General features: G+C 36.8%; 1 protein-coding gene across 1 annotated transcript in view; it reads right to left on the bottom strand.

Annotated features, from left to right (window-relative positions):
* The window catches only part of LOC102584797 (DNA topoisomerase 3-alpha), a 63,126-nt gene that overhangs the window by 14,979 nt on the left and 29,774 nt on the right, over positions 1-18,373 (bottom strand). The window contains exons 11-18 of the mRNA XM_006341681.2: positions 13,930-14,004; positions 11,442-11,531; positions 11,178-11,282; positions 8,371-8,405; positions 6,221-6,350; positions 5,531-5,583; positions 5,364-5,463; positions 5,145-5,183 (exon numbers count right to left, since the gene is read on the bottom strand). Of these exons, the coding sequence (XP_006341743.1) occupies positions 5,145-5,183; positions 5,364-5,463; positions 5,531-5,583; positions 6,221-6,350; positions 8,371-8,405; positions 11,178-11,282; positions 11,442-11,531; positions 13,930-14,004 (627 nt within the window). The remainder of the gene's footprint in view (positions 1-5,144; positions 5,184-5,363; positions 5,464-5,530; positions 5,584-6,220; positions 6,351-8,370; positions 8,406-11,177; positions 11,283-11,441; positions 11,532-13,929; positions 14,005-18,373) is intronic.

Genomic DNA, 18,373 nt, shown 5'->3' with positions numbered 1-18,373 from the left:
TTGGTCCCTCTCTCTGCCTATTAAAAGAGAATAACCTATTCCATCTACAGTATTCTGAAAGAACTACAGAAAGGAAACGATAGAGAAAAACTGGTTTTCTCAAGAAGACAAAATCAAGTGCTTCCGCTCAATTCAAGTCGAGATTCAACAAGTTATGGCCAATTCGGGTATGTAGTCTTGACTGAATTACTGATGTTGTATGTGTACGTGAAAATCATTAAGTTCCAACAAATATGAATACCTGGTAGGATTTCATGATAGATCGTTTATGAATCACAGTCTAAAATCCTTACAATAACCTCTTGTGAAAGTTGATTGATACGAAATTGATGCTCTTGTTTCATCCATTCTAAACTTGCTTTTTAATTTGGGAAAAAGCTCGTGATTTATACAGAAATGACATATTTCAACTAAATAATGTGATTTCTCAGTTGACTAACTTTACAAAGCAAGATTTGGATATGTAAATGGTGTACAAGTACAGTTGACCCTTCGGGGTGATCCAGTGGTTTGGGCTTGGGACTTCCATGTTGGAGGTCTCAAGTTCGAAACCCTTGCCAACGAAAGCAAGGGGTTTGCCTTTTGGGTCGAGCGTACCGAGCTTGCCTAGTGCGGGTTACCTCTCCTATGTGGTTTGTAAGCTATTGCATAGGAGTAGGGGTTTTACCCTATGCGCACCCAAAGGGTAGCGGTTGCGGGTTTCCCTTGTCATAAAAAAAATGGTATAGAAGTACAATCTAAGTTTCAGATTAGCGTCTATATACGTATCTACTTATCTTGGATAAGTTCAGGAAGCATTTCTAGGTAATTAAAGATAGAAAAAAGGAAATCGATGTTCCTTGCCTGATCTGTGATGGTACCGCATGTTGCCGACGTCAACTTTTTTTAAACTCAACTGTACTTCATACCCTCTTCTTCTGAACACCTAGAGATTTCTGAAGAATTACCATTTCATCTCCTACAGCTCCACCAGTCTTAACTTATCACAGACATTCACACTCCTCATCTGGTCCAGACAACTCACGCTCGACACCAGATCTCTTGCCAGTTGCAGACTTGTCTCCCTCACTGAGTCCTCTATTGCTACTCAATGTGGTACTCATTTTATTCGTAATCCTAATTATACCTATCTGAGTTATCATCGCTTGTTATTATCTTACTATGCCTATGTGTCATCACTTCCATCTATTTATTTTTTTTGAGATAAGGGTAACTGATCACTTCCATATATTTTTATTCCTGACTATAGATGAAGCTCTGTCCCATCCAGGAAGACGACAAGTATGATTGATGAGATGGCTATTTTACACTCTAATGGTACTTGGGAGCTTGTTTTTTTTTAGAAGGTACTTGGAAGCTTGTTTCTTTGACACCTAGAAATCAACAGTCAATTTTCAGTATGCATACACGATAAAGGTTGGCCCTGATGGCAGATTGATCTGACTAAAGGCATGTTTGGTTGTCAAGGGTTATAAGCAAATCTTTAGACTTGATTATGGTGATCCTGAGGATGAAGCATATATGATGGAGCAATCTTATGATTAAGTTGCTCGAGGGGGGTGTGCCGGTTATGTTGGTCTATATACGGTTTGAAATAGTCATCGAGCATGGTTTGGCAAATTCAACACAATTATTCAAGAGTTTGGAATGATGAGGCTAATCATGTCATATTTTATTTACATACTGCTGTAAATCTGTGCATTTATTAGGATGTATATGTTGATGTTATAGTTATCACAGGCAATGATTAGGATGATATAACTAAATTACAACACTTCCAAACTAAGGATCTAGGCAGATTGAAGTATTTCATAGGCATTGAAGTCGCTTAGTCCAAATAAGGAATTTTCATCTCACAACGTAAGTACGCGCTAGACATTCTGAAAGGGACATGAATGACAAGATTGTAGACCCATTGATACTCTCATGGATCTAAATGCTAAGCTTATCCTAGGGCAAGGGGAACCTCTTAGTGATCCTAAGAGATACAAATGGTTGGTTGGTTTCAGTGGCGTACGCATTATTTTTCGTCAGCAGTGTCACCTTTTAAAATGAGAAACAATAAATAAAATAATGTAATATCATATTAAAAAAGGAATAAAATATAAATAAAACACAATACACTTATTGAACTATACCTTTTCTAAAAAAATAAAATTTAAAAATATTACTCCGTCCCATTTTATGTGAGGTAGTTTGACTCGGCACGGAGTTTAAGAAAGAAAGGAAGACTTTTAAAACTTGTGGTCCAAAATGAATGATAGAAACTTGTGGCTGTAAATCATTTCATTAAGGGTAAAATAGACATTTTATAGTTAAATTGTTACTTTATATAGAAAGTGTCATTCTTTTTGGAACTGACTAAAAAAGAAAGTAAGTCACATAAATTGGGACAGAGGGAGTATCACTTTTCTCGATTAATTTTCTTTTTTTAAAATATATTCAAATAACTACATTAAAAATAATAGTACTATTTTTTTTCTATGCAAAGCCAAACGATCACTTTTATTTAGTGGATTTCACAAATTATCTATCTAGGTTTGAAGACAACCTAAGCTATGGAATAGCAGCACCAAACCAATTGAGCTAAACACCATTTTTGGTTTAAGAAGTGTCAGCAGAATTATATATCCTTTATACCAGTTTTTCCTTTTTCATTGTATAAACATATTTAGTACATTTTTCCGACGAAGCAGTGTCACGTGACACCCCTTGATACTTCGTAAATCCGCCCCTGGTTGGTGTGAGAAATGAAGTAATACAATCGAGGAAGATAGGAGAATGGATTGCTTCATCATACTCTCAAGCTATTGGGTGTTTAAATGCCTTCAAGGTTTACATAGTTTCAAAGAAATAATATCCTCCTTAATTGATTCTAATTAATATAAACCATATATACATACTTTAATCATATCTACATGATTCTACAAAATCTATGGAATATTCTCAACACTCCTCCTTCAAGCTAGTGCATACAAGTCGCACAAACCATGCTTGTATAAGGAACACAAGAGAAAGCTTAGCTTAATTGTTCGATGTATACCTATTCTAAAATGGGAGGATGTCAAGGTTCTAAAAGAATCTCTAATTAATTCATACTGATTCTACAATATGTTTATTGTTATATCACAGCCCCCCTCAAATTATTGTATATATGTAACTAACTCGGGGACTGGCAAGAGATTTGGTAAATAGATTTGCAAGTTGACCATTTGACTTTATGAACTTTGTGACAATGCCACAGAGAATACCCTTCTCTAACTAGACCACCCTGGCTTAGTATTCTGCTTCCACACTAGATCTACCAACTACATTTTGCTTCTTACGCTTTGAAGACACCAAGTTACATCTAATCAAATAAGTTGCTCGGACTCTCCAAAAATGTTGTCGCACCGGTGTCGGATCCTCCAATAATGCACTACTTTTGAAGGATCCAACATGCACCCGATGACATTTTTGAAAAGTCCGAGCAACACAGTAATCAAAACATATCTGAAGGTGGAGCGTCTATCTGAAGGTGACTTCCCAATCTGCATTTGTATGGGCACACTATGCTCTATCCTTGTAAAGTAATTCTTTCGCGGGAGCAGTTTTTATATAGCGAGTTTCTATATAACGAAGGATATGGACAACGGCAACTCAATGGGTATCACATGGAGAGCTTGAAAACAGACTTATAATGCTTATTGAAAAGGCAATATCACGTCGAGCCACTGTGAGATAATTCAACTGACCTAGTAGAAAATTGTCATTTGGGTTCATGGGAGTATCAACAGACCTACAATTGGCCAATCTTTGTTTCCCTAAAAATATCAAAAGCATACTTCCGTTGTGATAGAACAGTGCCTGGTATGAATTGGGCCACCTCAATACCTAGAAAATATTGTAATATGACTAGACCCTTCGTATAAAAATGTTGAAAAGGTGTTGCTTCAACTTAGTGATACCATTTTGATCACTGTCTATTATGACTATGTTATCAACATAAACCACCAAATAAATGCACAAATTTCAAGCAAAATGATGATAGAACACAGAATGATTAGCCTCACTACGCGTCATGCCGAACTCCTGAGCAATTGTACTTAACTTACCAATTCATGCTCTTGTTAACTTCTTTTGACCATACAGGGATAAGCATAACCAGCATACAAAATCTCAAGACACCCCTAAGCAACAAAACTTGGTGGTTGGTCCAGCTATATACTTCATCTTCAAGATCACCATGGAGAAAACATTCTAGATGTTTAATTGGTAAAGAGGCCGTAACAACCACCATAGAAAGAAAAAGATGGATAGATGCAATTTTAGCCACTGGAGAGAATGTATCCCTATAGTCAAGTCCAAAATATTGAGTACAACCTTTGGCCACTCAACGTGCCTTAAGTCGATCACTTTTACCATCTCGGCAAATTTTCATTGCATAAACCCACCAACAGCCACCAGTAGTTTACCTTGAGATAGAGTAACAATTTCCCATGTGGCAATACAATGTAAAGCAGACATTTTCTCAATCATAGCATGTCGTCATCTTGGATGAGAGAGGGTTTCACTGTAGACTTAAGGATACTAACAGAAGACAAGAACGACACGGCCATAACAAGGTGATAGAAGACAATAATAACTCAAACTGACATAACTGTGTTAGGATTAAAGAGTGGAGTGAATACCATTTTCGAAGGGCAATTGGAGGACTAGAAGAAAAGTTCACAACAGGTGCTTGATCCAATGCAGAATGAATCATTAGGACTTGATCTGGAGATCTTGCAATGATGATAAGTTACGAGAGGTGAAGTTGGAGGAGCTCGTAGAGCTAGTGGTTTTGGAGGAGCTGATGTAACTGGAGAAGCTGGTTAAGGAACTGGAGAGGTAGTCAAAGGTCGTGATGCTGACAAAGAAAGTGGTACTAATAGAACTCAGATTGATTGCCTTGCAAGAATTGCAAGAGAAGGTAAGTTTGGCAGAGAACCAGCTAGACTGAAAGCAGCTACTGAATTGTTGTGTAAATAAAATTAGGTTCAACAATGAAATATGACAATCTATATTTGCAGGTCTTATCGATTCAGGAATTACAGGCTCCCTAGAAACAGTTGTGCAAGATTTCTACGATAGCTATTGAACAGAATTACAGGAAAAGCACCTACTTGTGGGTAACCCAAACAACCAACCATGAAGTTCCCATCCTGCATTAAATGAAAAATTTATCAGAAAATGTGCATAAGGTAGGAAAAATCTAATTAGCAAAATAAGAAGCAGCTGACTATAGAAGTGCAAATCAGACATAACACATCCTTAAGCATGCAACTGTCTCATATACCCCAATCTAGCCAATAGATGATTCCATGCAACAGATAAGCTATTACCGGCTTTTGTCTGAGCACCATATCTGACTCTAGACAAAGTCCACATCTCCGAACAACATCTCCAACTGCTTGTTGCTCGCCACCGCTGGATCTGTTTGATCTGCAGAGCCATAATTTTTTCAGGCAATCAAAGGAATGAGCATAAGCAAAGCAAGCAAAAGACATACCTTTCAAAGAAGATAGCCATGGCTTCAAGGAGCTTTCCTTTGTTTGTTCTGGCCTGCAAAAAGTTTTTCCGAGTACATAAAAAGTAACAAAGTGCCTTGAACTCTAATGGTACAAAGAAGCAGTGTGTCTCATTCTGATTATTATCTTAGCATAGGCATACCTTTGTCACCTGAACAAAAATGTAGTGAAGCCCATTTCCAACAAAGTCTAGCTATAATTATGTTACGATTTACACACTTTTGTCTTATCCCAAAATTCTTTTTGTAGGACCACCAGCAGGAGATGCTGAAGATTCTAAGAAACAGAATGATCACCGTTTCTAACATCTTAATCATTGGAAAGCAGGTGAGGTCACTGTTCGATTTGATCTTGGAGCTGATATTGGGAATAGGTATCTCACATGCCTTAAGGAGAAACAATATGCAACTAGGTTAGGGGCCATGGTTGTCAACAGAACTCTCCCTTCTATAACAGTTTGAGCTAACGAAGTGGACATACATAATCAAACTACAGAGATAGCATGTGGGGCCAATTTAATGGCAAGTTAGAAAACTAGTAATTTCTTTAATTCATGAAATATGCAGTGAATATGGTGAAGTAGATGACAGTTCAAGTTCCTCTTTTTTATCTGAGAAGATTAAAAAATCTTGAAAAGCATCTGTATTTTCTGATTTTTTTTATTGACTTACATCTGAAAAGCAAGCTTTCATCTGCTGCAAGCAAGTTTCTAGAACCTCAGCCTTTCTCTTGGTTCCTATGCTAACAGCTTTCATATCACATTCCATCATAGCCCGGAGATATGGTTTCCATAGTTCATAACTGTAATAGAAAAAGAAAAGAACAAAAAGGTAAGTTACCTACGTATTGCAAGCCAGTATTTAATGTAATAATATAAATGTTAGTGCATTGCAACAACACAATCAAGCTTAGAAGAAAAATGTGAAGACAACATGAACAAATGTTAATCACCTAAAGTTAATATAGTGGAAAATGAACCATAAATTTGTTTAGTTCAGATAACAACTTTGAAAAGAAATATGATTATTAAATACCTTGTGCAACAATGTGTTAGGTTTTAACAGTCAAATAAATGGTTTTCTAGAAAGCTCTCTGATTCCTCTGACACCAAGGCTTAAAGTCACCGTGCTCTTTATTTTTTATAGATCAGAGAAGTTGAAGGAAAAATGTTAGGGCCAGAAGTTGGAAGCTGTACTCTGTAGTTCTTCCTGCCTCACTGTACATGAGAACACAGTGATTCTTATCAAGTAATATTGGGCTAAGAAAACAATGCCAAATAGCTTTAGCACAACATGCGACATGGAGCTAGTGAAATCTTTTTAGTCTTTGCTTTCTTTCAATGATGCTTGACCATCAATTCTGAAGTTTGCAGAACACTGTTTCTATTCAAGTTGGAAAGAAAGTTGAAAAACCTTAAAGAGCTCACCAGATCACATATCAATTCATTTGAGGGTCTATTAACACTTCTAATGATGTGGTTCTAACTCAAGAGCCTGATGAATGTAACCTTCAGATAGCTTACGAAGTCGTTATCTAGCTCAGACAAGAAGAATTTGGGGTAGGAAAGAGAGAACACCCTACTCAACTGGAAGACCCTTTTAGAGTGACATGCACTACTACCAATGTCTGCCTCGACTTCTAACCTACATCCGAATTCCAATGAACTACAATCTGCATTAACATACCGCAACTGCACTGCAACTAAATCTTAATTTCTTGGAGACTGGAGGGTTGACATCATTTTTCACGTACTCAGTAGCTAGCCGCAAAGAAACTGCCTACAGGCTACACCAATTCCAACCGTTGTTCCTCAGGAAGTTCGAGGGGAATTGAAAAATATAAGTAACATAATCTTTGATGTTTTATAGGGAAGGGCATTATTTGCTGTCACTTCTTCCTTTGCCAAAAAGATGTCCCTAATCTATCAGATCAAACAGTTCCACTACTCAAGCTATCCCAATTAATTGCTACCAGAATGGGCATCTATATCTTGAGCTCTGCATATATTTGTGTACTTCAAGAGGTACTCCCTCTATCCAAAAAGGATGCCTTGGTTACTCACTAAAGCTGAATTCCACATTGACTTTAGAACAAATGTTTTCCATGATAACAATTGGTCTACTTAAAAAGAAAACGATTCACCAAAAAGTATTAGGTTGTTTGAGCAATATACTTTTTGAGTCTCAGTGAAATGATCTGAACAAGAGAAATTTCAGCAGATGCATCTGATATCAAGCATAGAACTGCTATACTCAACTAGAACAGCTACTCAGTTTTACCTTAACTATTTTGGAAATTCAACTATAATGTTGAGCACTAAGTTTTGACTCTTTGAGTTAAGTGTAAGCCATCATTGGTTCTGAGAAAGCCAGAGACTATATATGAACCATATGAAAGGAATGCTAGTTGGCAACAATTTCACTTGCACAGTACATAAGGTTTCTAACCATGTTTATGCAGCATCTGATTTTGAAACATACAAGGTAATCTTAGGAAAAATAATTGCAAATGCATGCCAGTAATGACACACAACCTAATCCCAGGAAGACAACTTCCGAAATAGAATACCGTGTCAATTAGCTACAAACATTACCCTGTAGTTGTTCATCCGTCTAGTGAGGAAAAAGATGGTTTTATGTAGAACACAATAGAAAGCCTGGAAGATTAAACTTTCCAGGTGCAACCCCCACCCCCCACTTTCAAAGAAACACGGTTTAATATGTTATTAACTGCATAATCATCAGAAAAGAATAAGAAAGACAGCTCAAAGATGAAATCGAGATAAGAGTACAAGAAAAACAAGTTAGATCTGAGTACTCACCCCATATCATCATATCCCATTACTAGTGCTTCCCCCTGGATTTAAGAAAACTCCTTATTAAGAGATTAATTCAGAAATGTGAAGAAGATGCAAAGAGAACTGCATACAGTAGCAGAGAAGAGAGCAAACCCAGGCTATAACAGCAGTAGGCAGCTTACAAGCATATTGAAAGCTCAAACATACCAACTTATTTTCTCAAAAAGGACAAGGAAAGAGACTATGTTTGCTAATAAGGAAAAAGGTTTTCTTCCATTATTATCCGTAATAAGTACCAGTGTTGAACAAGTTGCTTCACATTATGTCATTGGTTTATTTGAAAAATTAGAAGGAAAAAAAAGTCATATCCCTGCATCATATCAGCAGCTTAAGATATTGAGCAAGTCAAACCAGATAAATTGTTTTCCATCCATCCAGGCCTATTTCCTGTAATTTTTCCAATTTTGGAAAGCAGTCTCAATGAGGGGCCGACCCACATTGTAATAAGAGAGTTCAACTAAATCCGCTTCGCTGAAAAATTTTGCTACTTACATGAGTACATTATACTTGAAACGAATATCTATTACTGAATGAATCCGCTTGACACATCAATGATGGCTAAGTGGTAAGTGGCCGAGCAGAGTCATTTCATCAGTGAGCACATACGTTCGAGCCTAGTTGTGCACAGTCACGATGCATTTTGATATTTTTCAGTCACGGGTATGTTAGTACTACGTTAGAACAATACTGTGCAAGGGAGTACCACAGCATACTGGTTTAGTTTATTAGCTTCATTTCTTTTATCTTTTTTATGTTAAATTAGTTCAACTAATAATATGTTAAAACTGTCGTCTCACAATTTCTCTTAAGTTTATTATTTGTCACATTTTATTACAATTTACACTACATTATTTATTGTTTGTAAATAATAACTTTGAAAGTTAACTTGCATGAGTAAACTTGTGTATTTACTGTTTATTTTATGTATTATAATACCTTTATATGTTATAAAGTTATCTTTTCTATTTTTGGGAAACATGAACGTGAGGTTAGTTCTATATTTTTTTTATGACCGTGGTGTCCCGCTAGCTTTCGCGCACCTCGACTAATTCCACGGGAGACATGTCACCTCCCACTAGCAACAGGTACCCAAGTAACTCTGTCCACCAAGGTTAGGACAGAAGAGAAGAATCACCTAGTGTTTTTTGTCTCGCTGAGTTTTGAACCTGAGACCTCAGTGTTCTCAACCACTTTATTGACCACTAGGCCACCCTTGGGTGTGGTTCTATATTTTTATTTATTTATTGTATTAGTAAATTAGTATTTTATTTTATTTGATCTTTATGGTTTTTCAGAATTACTGAATTGTTACTGTTATTTAATAATTAAAGAATAAAACATAAAAGTTAAAATTGAAGACTTAAGTCTTATAGCTGACTATCCCTCTATATACATATATTCAAATAAAAGTTTTCATGGGCATTATTGGAAAAAGAAGCAAGATAAACATACAAAATTCACTTTGTCGTACACAATAATCCTTATTGTCGACCATCATGTTATTAATATTACGTTGCCTAATTGATTCTGCTTGACCAAAATCTTGGGTCCACTACTGGTCCTAATGTGACAGAGAACAAAACTGAAACCACTGATATCCTACAGATACAGAAGCAACAGCAACACATGTCAAAAGGAGAAACAAACTCTAGAGGAATTTCTTGTTACACTTACACATGATGTAATGTAACAGTCAGAATCAAAGAAATCATAAATCTTCTTAATGACAAATGTTGTCTTCATCTCTCTAGCATTTCACCTTCCAATAAAGAGACCAGGGGAGAAAACATTAGACCGTGTTCTGAGATGAGTTTTTTGGGAAGTTCTGCAGTTTGATATTCACAAATGAGGCTTCCGGAAAACTATAAGATTTAGGCAGAGACCAAGAAGAAGATCTAGTGGGTAGTGGTGAATTACCGAGAATGGAAACAAGTCTGCTGGTAGAGGAAAAAAGTATTTTGTGGTCTGAACTAACTGTTGATTAGTACAAGCTTTCGAGAACAGAGTTACTCGGTACCTATGCTTGTGGGAGGTACCCCATGGAATAAGTCAAGGTGGCTGGCCCGTACGGTTATCATAAATATATATATATATATATATATATATATATAAAGGAACTTCCAATAAAATGTTTACTAATAAAACATGGATGGTGACAAGTGCATGAATATAGTTTGTGAAACTCCAGTTATGCTTTGTATTGCATGATATTCACTAATTCATTCGGGCAAAGAATAATGCCGGTGTATGCCATATTGAACCGAAAAGGGACCTGCAGCATGTAATTCAAACCTCTAATACAAAACCAGTAAAAGGTTGATCATTTCTTTACCAGAGAAATTGAAGGGAGGAGTGTCCACGAGACACATTTATTACCAGTAAAAGTAGGAAGTATGAAAACCGGGACATGCACTGAATACATGATTGCTGCTGAATGAGAAAGATAAATATCTTAATTTGACACTCCCTCTCTTTCTATAGACACTAAAATGTTATCAACTTCCACTAACTGATACTTCTATACAAGCTCTCATAAAAGGAAGAACAAAGTACTTCTAGAAAAGATTGAAAGGGAAACATGAATTTTCCCTATTTAATGTATTCACTATCCAAAGTAAATTTTACTATGGTTATATAAAATTTACTTATTTCTAATCAAAGCAATATATACACAAGTGAGAAAAGAAAATGGAAGAAGACAGAGAAGTGATAAAGAAAAAAAAAGAAATACGCATAAGATAATAAATAATATAGTTGAGTAAAGATATTACTAGTTTAGTTGGTGAGAATCGAGTGTTCGAGTCCTTAATTGCATAAAATCGATCAAGTAGTTTCTTTATATGATCGTGCATTGTTGCATCTGTTCCAATGCCAGCCTATTAGAAAAAACAATAAGGAAATAGATGAAAATCCATGTGATCATTTTCTGGAAAAACCTATTAGTACTGAATGTCAGGCACATGAAACACACTGTTTATCATAAAACATGGTTAACACTGTTCTGAAAAAACAAACTAGCATCACAGAATCCATACCTTGTCCATACAACCCAATAGATCGGCCTCACTTAAAAGGGGAGGAGGTCTTGTAACTCCTGAATCAAGCGTCAAAGTTGTTGGTGTAAACTGCACTTTACAACAGCAAACAGGTACATGTGTTCAAGCATCTTGCAGCAAGAAAACAGAAGACAATCTATATAACTGAATAACTCATTTCTTTACATAAGCTTTGTTTTTCCTAGAATGCATGTAAATTATCTGATGTAAGTGGAAAGAATTTCCAATATGATCTCTCAACATGGAAGGTTGTATTTGCAAATATGGACCATTTCATCAAGAAATATCAAGAATTACAATATGCAGGCAGAAATGGATTGTCAGCATATATGCCGAATTTCATAGATTATATGCCTACTGTGAACCTGAACTTGTAATAAACAGAACTAGTTCCTTGGCTCAGCTAAAGCTGAAAATTTAGCATAGGTCTTCAAACTGTTGCTGCATTTTATTGTATTTGGATAAAGTAAAAGATTTCATTGATAATACAAGGTCATCTTGGCCATATATAAGAGGTATACCAAAAAGAAGAAACCTACAAAATAAGGTTTTCTCCAAAAGTCAGTCAATCCTCTATATAATTAGGAACAACATGGGTGCACCAAAAGAAAATAAGGGATCGAAGACCACTCCTTAATTGAGAAAAGCTTGTCTCCACCCCTTCAACAGCTCTCCTATTTATCTCTTTCCAAATGATCCACATCAAAGCAAGGGGGTTAACATTCCAAGCCTTGTGCCTTCTTCTCCTAGCTCCACTCTTCCAGCTGAATAACAACTCTTCCACTGAACTTGGCAACACCCAAGATACGCCAAACCAACTAAAGATATCCCACCATAATCTTAAATGGTTCCTCACTCAAATTAAAGTAAGATGAAGAGAAATTTTATCATCACTAGCATGCACATGATGTAATTGACTTTTGAGTGGTAAGATGGGAATTAAAAGAAAAACTCCCAAAATAAAAAGAAACAGCAAAGCTCCAGCAGGAGAGGCAGATTGTATTATCTTTTACTCTTCCTCAAGCACATGTAATCTACTTGTTTAGACAATTCGATGGACATTGTGGGAACCCCTCTCCCCCTATAGGTGATGCATACTCTTGTATAATTATTTTGTACCGGGTCATACCCTGTTTTGCCAACAAAATCACTAAACATCGAAAAAGAAACTACTGACAGGCCCATCGCTAATCCCACCACTGCCTCCACTTTCATCTTCTTCCCCCATCATCCCCCTCTCTATCAAGTATCATATATCTATCCCCCTTGAGCTACCTTTTGGCCTCTTGTAGGCACCCCAACTTCAGCGACCAACCTCAGTCAACTCAAAGTTGAGCACTAGCCACTGAATCTAATGATTTATTAAACCCTCCCCTGTTCAAGTCCTGGCAGATTCAACTAACAGCCCACCAACCTGCTCAGTCAACACCAACACTAACTGCTCGATCATAAAGGTAATGATATCAAATTTAGTTTTGGTGCATAAACTAGATGAGCAGTTTCACAATGAGGCAGCTAGGAGATAAACTGCATATACATTCATAAAGGAGGACTGATGTTCAAATTTTCCTAAATTTTTTGAGAGGGGAACATCGAAATCCCTGAAATGAACATCGAAAAGATGTAACCAGAACAAAAGACTATGACAGTAGCTGGAGAGAACACTCTTATTCTGGATAAGCTTTCCCAGTTTTAGTGGCTTCCAAACCAGCCTTCATAACAGCCCCACTTTCATTGCTACTAACACCCTTGGAGAAAAAGAAGGGACGAGATGGTGATCAAGAGGGGGGAGGGGGGGCTAGAAAGGAAGGAAATGTTTTAGGCAATTTTGTCAAATCTAGTCACCTACCGTACCCAAGGGTGTGGCCTGGTGGTTGAGAACCTTGAGGTTCTCAGGTTCAAAACTCAGTGGAGACCAAAAACACTAGGTGATTCTTCCCATCTATCCTAGCCTTGGTGGACAGAGTTACCAAGTATGTGTTAGTGGTGGGAGGTGGCAGGTGGCAGGTATCCCGTGGAATTAGTCGAGGTGCACGAAAGTTGGCCCGGACACCACAGTCATCAAAAAAAAAGAATCTAGCCACCTACCACTGCCAGAAGTAATAAAGGAAAGAAAAGTGCAAGAGAACTCATACTTCTTAAGAGAATCGTGAATCAAGTCTGAATACAAAAGGGCACATCAAGATTACATGTCAATTCAGCTGTCAACCCCACAGGCAATAGGTTCATTCTTTAATTTTTGACAAAAAGATTCATTCTTTAATTTGCACGTATAAAATAGAAGTTTTATAGAATTTACTTAGAAATGGCTTGAAACAATAAAGTTTGTCATAGGGAAGATGATAATCAAAATACTTCAGAGGAACTCACCAAAAAGTGCATGCTTTGCCTCACCATTGCTTAATTGCAACGTCATAAATAGAATAATAAATTGGTTTTTGGATAGAAATAAAGAGCACAAACCAACCTGTTGGCCGAAACTGTACGTGGGGATCACTGAACCTCCCCATGATTCAAATCGGTACACATCAAGGTAGTTTTTCTGTGAATACAAGAAAAATGATAATTTATTACAAATAGCCAGTTAAGATTGCAGTTGCACTAGTCCTCTACATGTATCTTGTTTAAAGTGAAGAAATCACATGATTGAGTTAGAGTGCAATACAAATTTCAGAAAGGAGAAGAAATAATTAACATCCTCTGCCTCCAGGTATTGGTTTCTAAATAGATGTAGCAAGTCTATCCTCAAAGTACAAATTGGTCCAGTTTAAGAAAACAGAAGATATTATGAAAATAGATATGGCTAAAAAAGAGAACGAAAAAAATAGAGCATTCAAAGGAAATAAAAACAATATAACAGTTAAATTTTCTTCTTCCACCATTATCGGTAAATCAAACATGTTTACGAAAAATTTGGGCATACCTGACCTCAAAGCTTTAAACATCACACTAAATGTCCTTTAGATCAGCTATGGATAGTCCTTAAGCTATATGACCAAAACAGCCAATCTAGGCTACATCCAGGAGCATTAAATAGGGATCTCATAGTTTGGAACCTGAAACTTGAAATGGTGGGGAAGAGACTGACAGGGTGACAAAAGAAAGTGTTCAACGAGGGAAGAATGTTTTCATCAAGAGCAAACTGTCAGTATTCCAACTTATTACACCAGCACGTGTAAGTAATAAGTTGTACAGACTTCAAAGTAACTTCTGGTAGGGCACCTATGATGGGATAAAAACAGTTGGCTTAATACATACTTTATCCCCCAAACTTGCACGGAAATTCCTTCCACACATTTTTTTGTGTTACACAATTTATCTAGGTAACAAATTTGAACAGATTTGTTGGATTAGTTTACCTTAGTTAGAATCCTCTCCTCGTGCATTTAAGAAAATGATTATATTGAGTAATAGACATGGAAAATTCCTCCATTATTTTTTACTTTTCATGATATCAGAGCCTTGTCATCGGAAGTTTTGACTGTCCGTTGCTGGAACTAAGGGCCGCATTGGTTCTTATGCTTGAGACATCGAAATAGTTGTCACCACCTACCTGGGGAGAAGCATCTCCTTCAATCTGTCATTACCCAGAATCCAGTGGCCGGAGGAAACACATGCTGGCTAGCTGACATATATGATGCAGATTCCGACGCGTGTGGAGGAACATTGGTGGACCAATTTTTTTCTGGATTCCTGTTCCAACATCGCCTTGATGATTTTGATAGAGCTATGGTGGTGCTCCAATCATAGCACCACATTCTGGAGAAGAAAAGCTTCAAATCAGTTCTGTCAACACATTTCGTGGTCAGGTTTGAAATCTTTTATTACTGACTGTTCTGATTTTACGCACTGTTGGAGGTTGTTAAGCGAGTGTGAACTGAGTTCGCTTCCTGCTGATTGATTTGAAACTTGGTTTGGGGAACTCTAAAGTTGTTTCTAGATCTCTTTTGATTTTGTCAGAAGTTCCATTTCCAGCCAATGCCGTCGGTGGTTTTCCCAACTACACCTGGTTAGTTCACTCCTCTGCTTCATGTGATTGTTCCTTTGACTCGTTGAGATTCATTAGATCTTTTTTCTTACTTAAATTAAGATTCTAATTTTGTTTGAGTTGAGCATTTCTTTTGGGGTCAGATTACTTTGTGCTGGTATATTACTTCTATCAAATAAAATAATCAAAACAGAAACAGACACATTGTCTTCTAGCATTAGAGATAAAGGGAATTTCCAGAAACACAAAGAGATTGCTATATATTACAAACCCAACTGTTAAAGAAATGGACATTGAGCCTAACTCAACCCCCCAAAAGCTAGCTCAAGAGCTGAAGATTTCCCAAAACCCATATAAGGAGACAAAGAAATCCACATCCCACCAATGTCTGTTTATACTTCTTTTCGCGGTTAAGAAAGACGGTTTAGAGTTGTTTACTCTAACAACCTTTTGTATTTGCTCTATAGATCTACCTTACTTCCAATATACAAGTTCTAAACTAGTAAAAACTGCAATTTGTAGTTCCCAGCTATGTTGCTCAGACTCTCCAAAAATGATGCCGCACCCGTGTCGGATCTTTCAAAAATGCACTACTTTTGAAGGATTCAACATGCACCCATTGACATTTTTGAAGAGTCCGAGCAACATAGGTTCCCAGTTAGATGTTGCTGGGAAAATGAATGCATACTTGTATTCAAGTATTATCCAGTATTTTCTTCTCTGGCTGGAGTTTTATAGAAGGAAGTATCGTCCTAAGATGTCTGTCCTTCCTCTTAATCTTCCGACTCTCTTCCCCAAAATTCTACGCAATTGTTCTTACAATTAACTCTCTTATAAGCCCCAAAATTGCATCTCATATGGTTCCATATCACTCCATGGAGCAATTTGTATTGACATAGTATCTTGGTGACGTAGAGTTTCCAACCTGTTATGGTGGATTAGACTTTCAGTGGGTTTACTGAAGCAACTTGTACTTGAAAAGAAAGACCTAATTTCAGAACATTGAAGCCCATATATTTCACAATTGACTTGTATCCCGAAAAAGACTATCTTCCTGTGAAGAAGTTTAAAGAACTAGAAGAATATACCTTTTTATATCTTAGCTGTAGACTTTAATCACTTCAAACAAAACTAAAACTGTTGCAGAATGCACATAGATATGTCTACATATATAGTATACATAGCACAATCATAGGTAGAGATATTTAGGGATTTTTTCTGATTTTGTTTCCTTAGATAAATTTACTTGTACACCTACAAATAGTTGTTATTCTTGGAATAATACTACAAGGAAATTGGTCCATTGTCTATGTATTTTACATGGTACCAATGCATTATATCTTCTTTGTCGGAGTTAGGTCAGAAAGCTTACCGGAGATTGCCGGAATAGGATCAGTGTACGTGAATGAAATTTTTGAACCTGAAATTTAATAGTTGCCACCAACCTAAGGAGAACCGCCTTTCCCCGATCTACAAAACCCCAGAAGTCCGTGGCTAGAGGAGAAGTACGTGAGTCTCACACGACGACAAAGTTTCCGAAGACAACCCAGTTCGAAGCACGTGTGGAGGCACGTGAATGGACCAATCGTAGTCCAGCTTTCTGTTCCAGTGTCAGCTTGGCATTCCTGATCGACTTGTGGTGGTCCCCTAATTATATGACCATTTTTTCAAGAAGAAAATCCTCCAAATAGAATCAGTGAACCCTCTTTCGTCAGGTTTGAGACTACTCTGTTTATTGCTAATCATCCTTGATTCTAGAAATTGTGTATGAGTGCAGCAGTGAGTTGAATTGTTGCTTGACCAACTTGTGACTTGATATTGTTTGTTTGAGGCTATTTAAAGCTTATTTGGGAAATTATTTCCAGAGTGCAGCATCGAGTTTGGCTATTGTCAAGTTTCTTATTGTGTTGTTCGGTTGATGTTTGTTTCGTTGGGGGTTTTGACTGACTTTCAAATACAGTAGAGAAAATGACCGATCGGTTCAAACTTGTTGCTTCTAGTTCATTATCCGACAAAATGGTTTTGGTTTCGGTTGAGGAGTTTGCTAAATTCTCCCAATATCAAAAATCATTGAAGGAATCAAACTTATGTTAATACCTTTGCTAGGTCAGATAAAACATGTCTTATCACGTCTTCTAATAAATGGTGATTGATTTAGGTGCCACAAATCATATGACAAGTATCCTAATATTTTTTCTAGCTTTCAATCACACAAAGCAGCCTCGGATCAACTTGTAACAGTGTTGGATTTGGTATTGTTCAACCAACATCGTCAATTACTTTGTTATATGTATTAAGTCTACCAAAAATCTGACCTTCAATATGATTTCTATTAGTGAAGTTACGAAAGAACTTAATTGTTATATCTCGCTCTTTCCTGATTATTGTTTGTTTCGTGAACTAATGACAAGTTAGGTTATTGGTAAAGAATCCTTGATGAGTGGGACTCTCAGTATGTTGTCTGCTAGAGTGTCATGCCTTCATTAGATTCACATTGTCGATTGGGACATCCTTCACTACCTCTGTTACAAAAGCTTTGTCCTCAATTTCAAAATATTTCCTCATTGGAATGTGAGTCATGTCAATTTGCTAAACATCATCGCATCTCATTAGGTCTAAGGGTTAATAAGAGAGTCGAGTCAACTTTTGAGTTAATTCATTTTGATTTTTAGGGACCATGTTTAGTTGTTGCTAAAATTGAACATAAATATTTGTCAGTTTTGTGAATGATTTTTCTCTAATGACTTGGATATACTTTATGAAGAGCAAATCTGAAGTGTTTACTCACTTTTCTGCCTTTTATGCTAGAGTCAAAACTCAATTTGATACCCCAATGCGCATTCTAAGGAATGATATCGCCAAAGAATATATGTCATAATTATTTCGTTCTTACATGAGATAACATGGTATTCTCCATCAGTCT

The sequence above is a fragment of the Solanum tuberosum genome, unplaced genomic scaffold, assembly GCF_000226075.1.
Source record: "Solanum tuberosum cultivar DM 1-3 516 R44 unplaced genomic scaffold, SolTub_3.0 scf00027, whole genome shotgun sequence".
NCBI classification, from domain to species: domain Eukaryota; kingdom Viridiplantae; phylum Streptophyta; class Magnoliopsida; order Solanales; family Solanaceae; genus Solanum; species Solanum tuberosum.
This window is presented reverse-complemented; position numbering and strand designations above follow the sequence as displayed.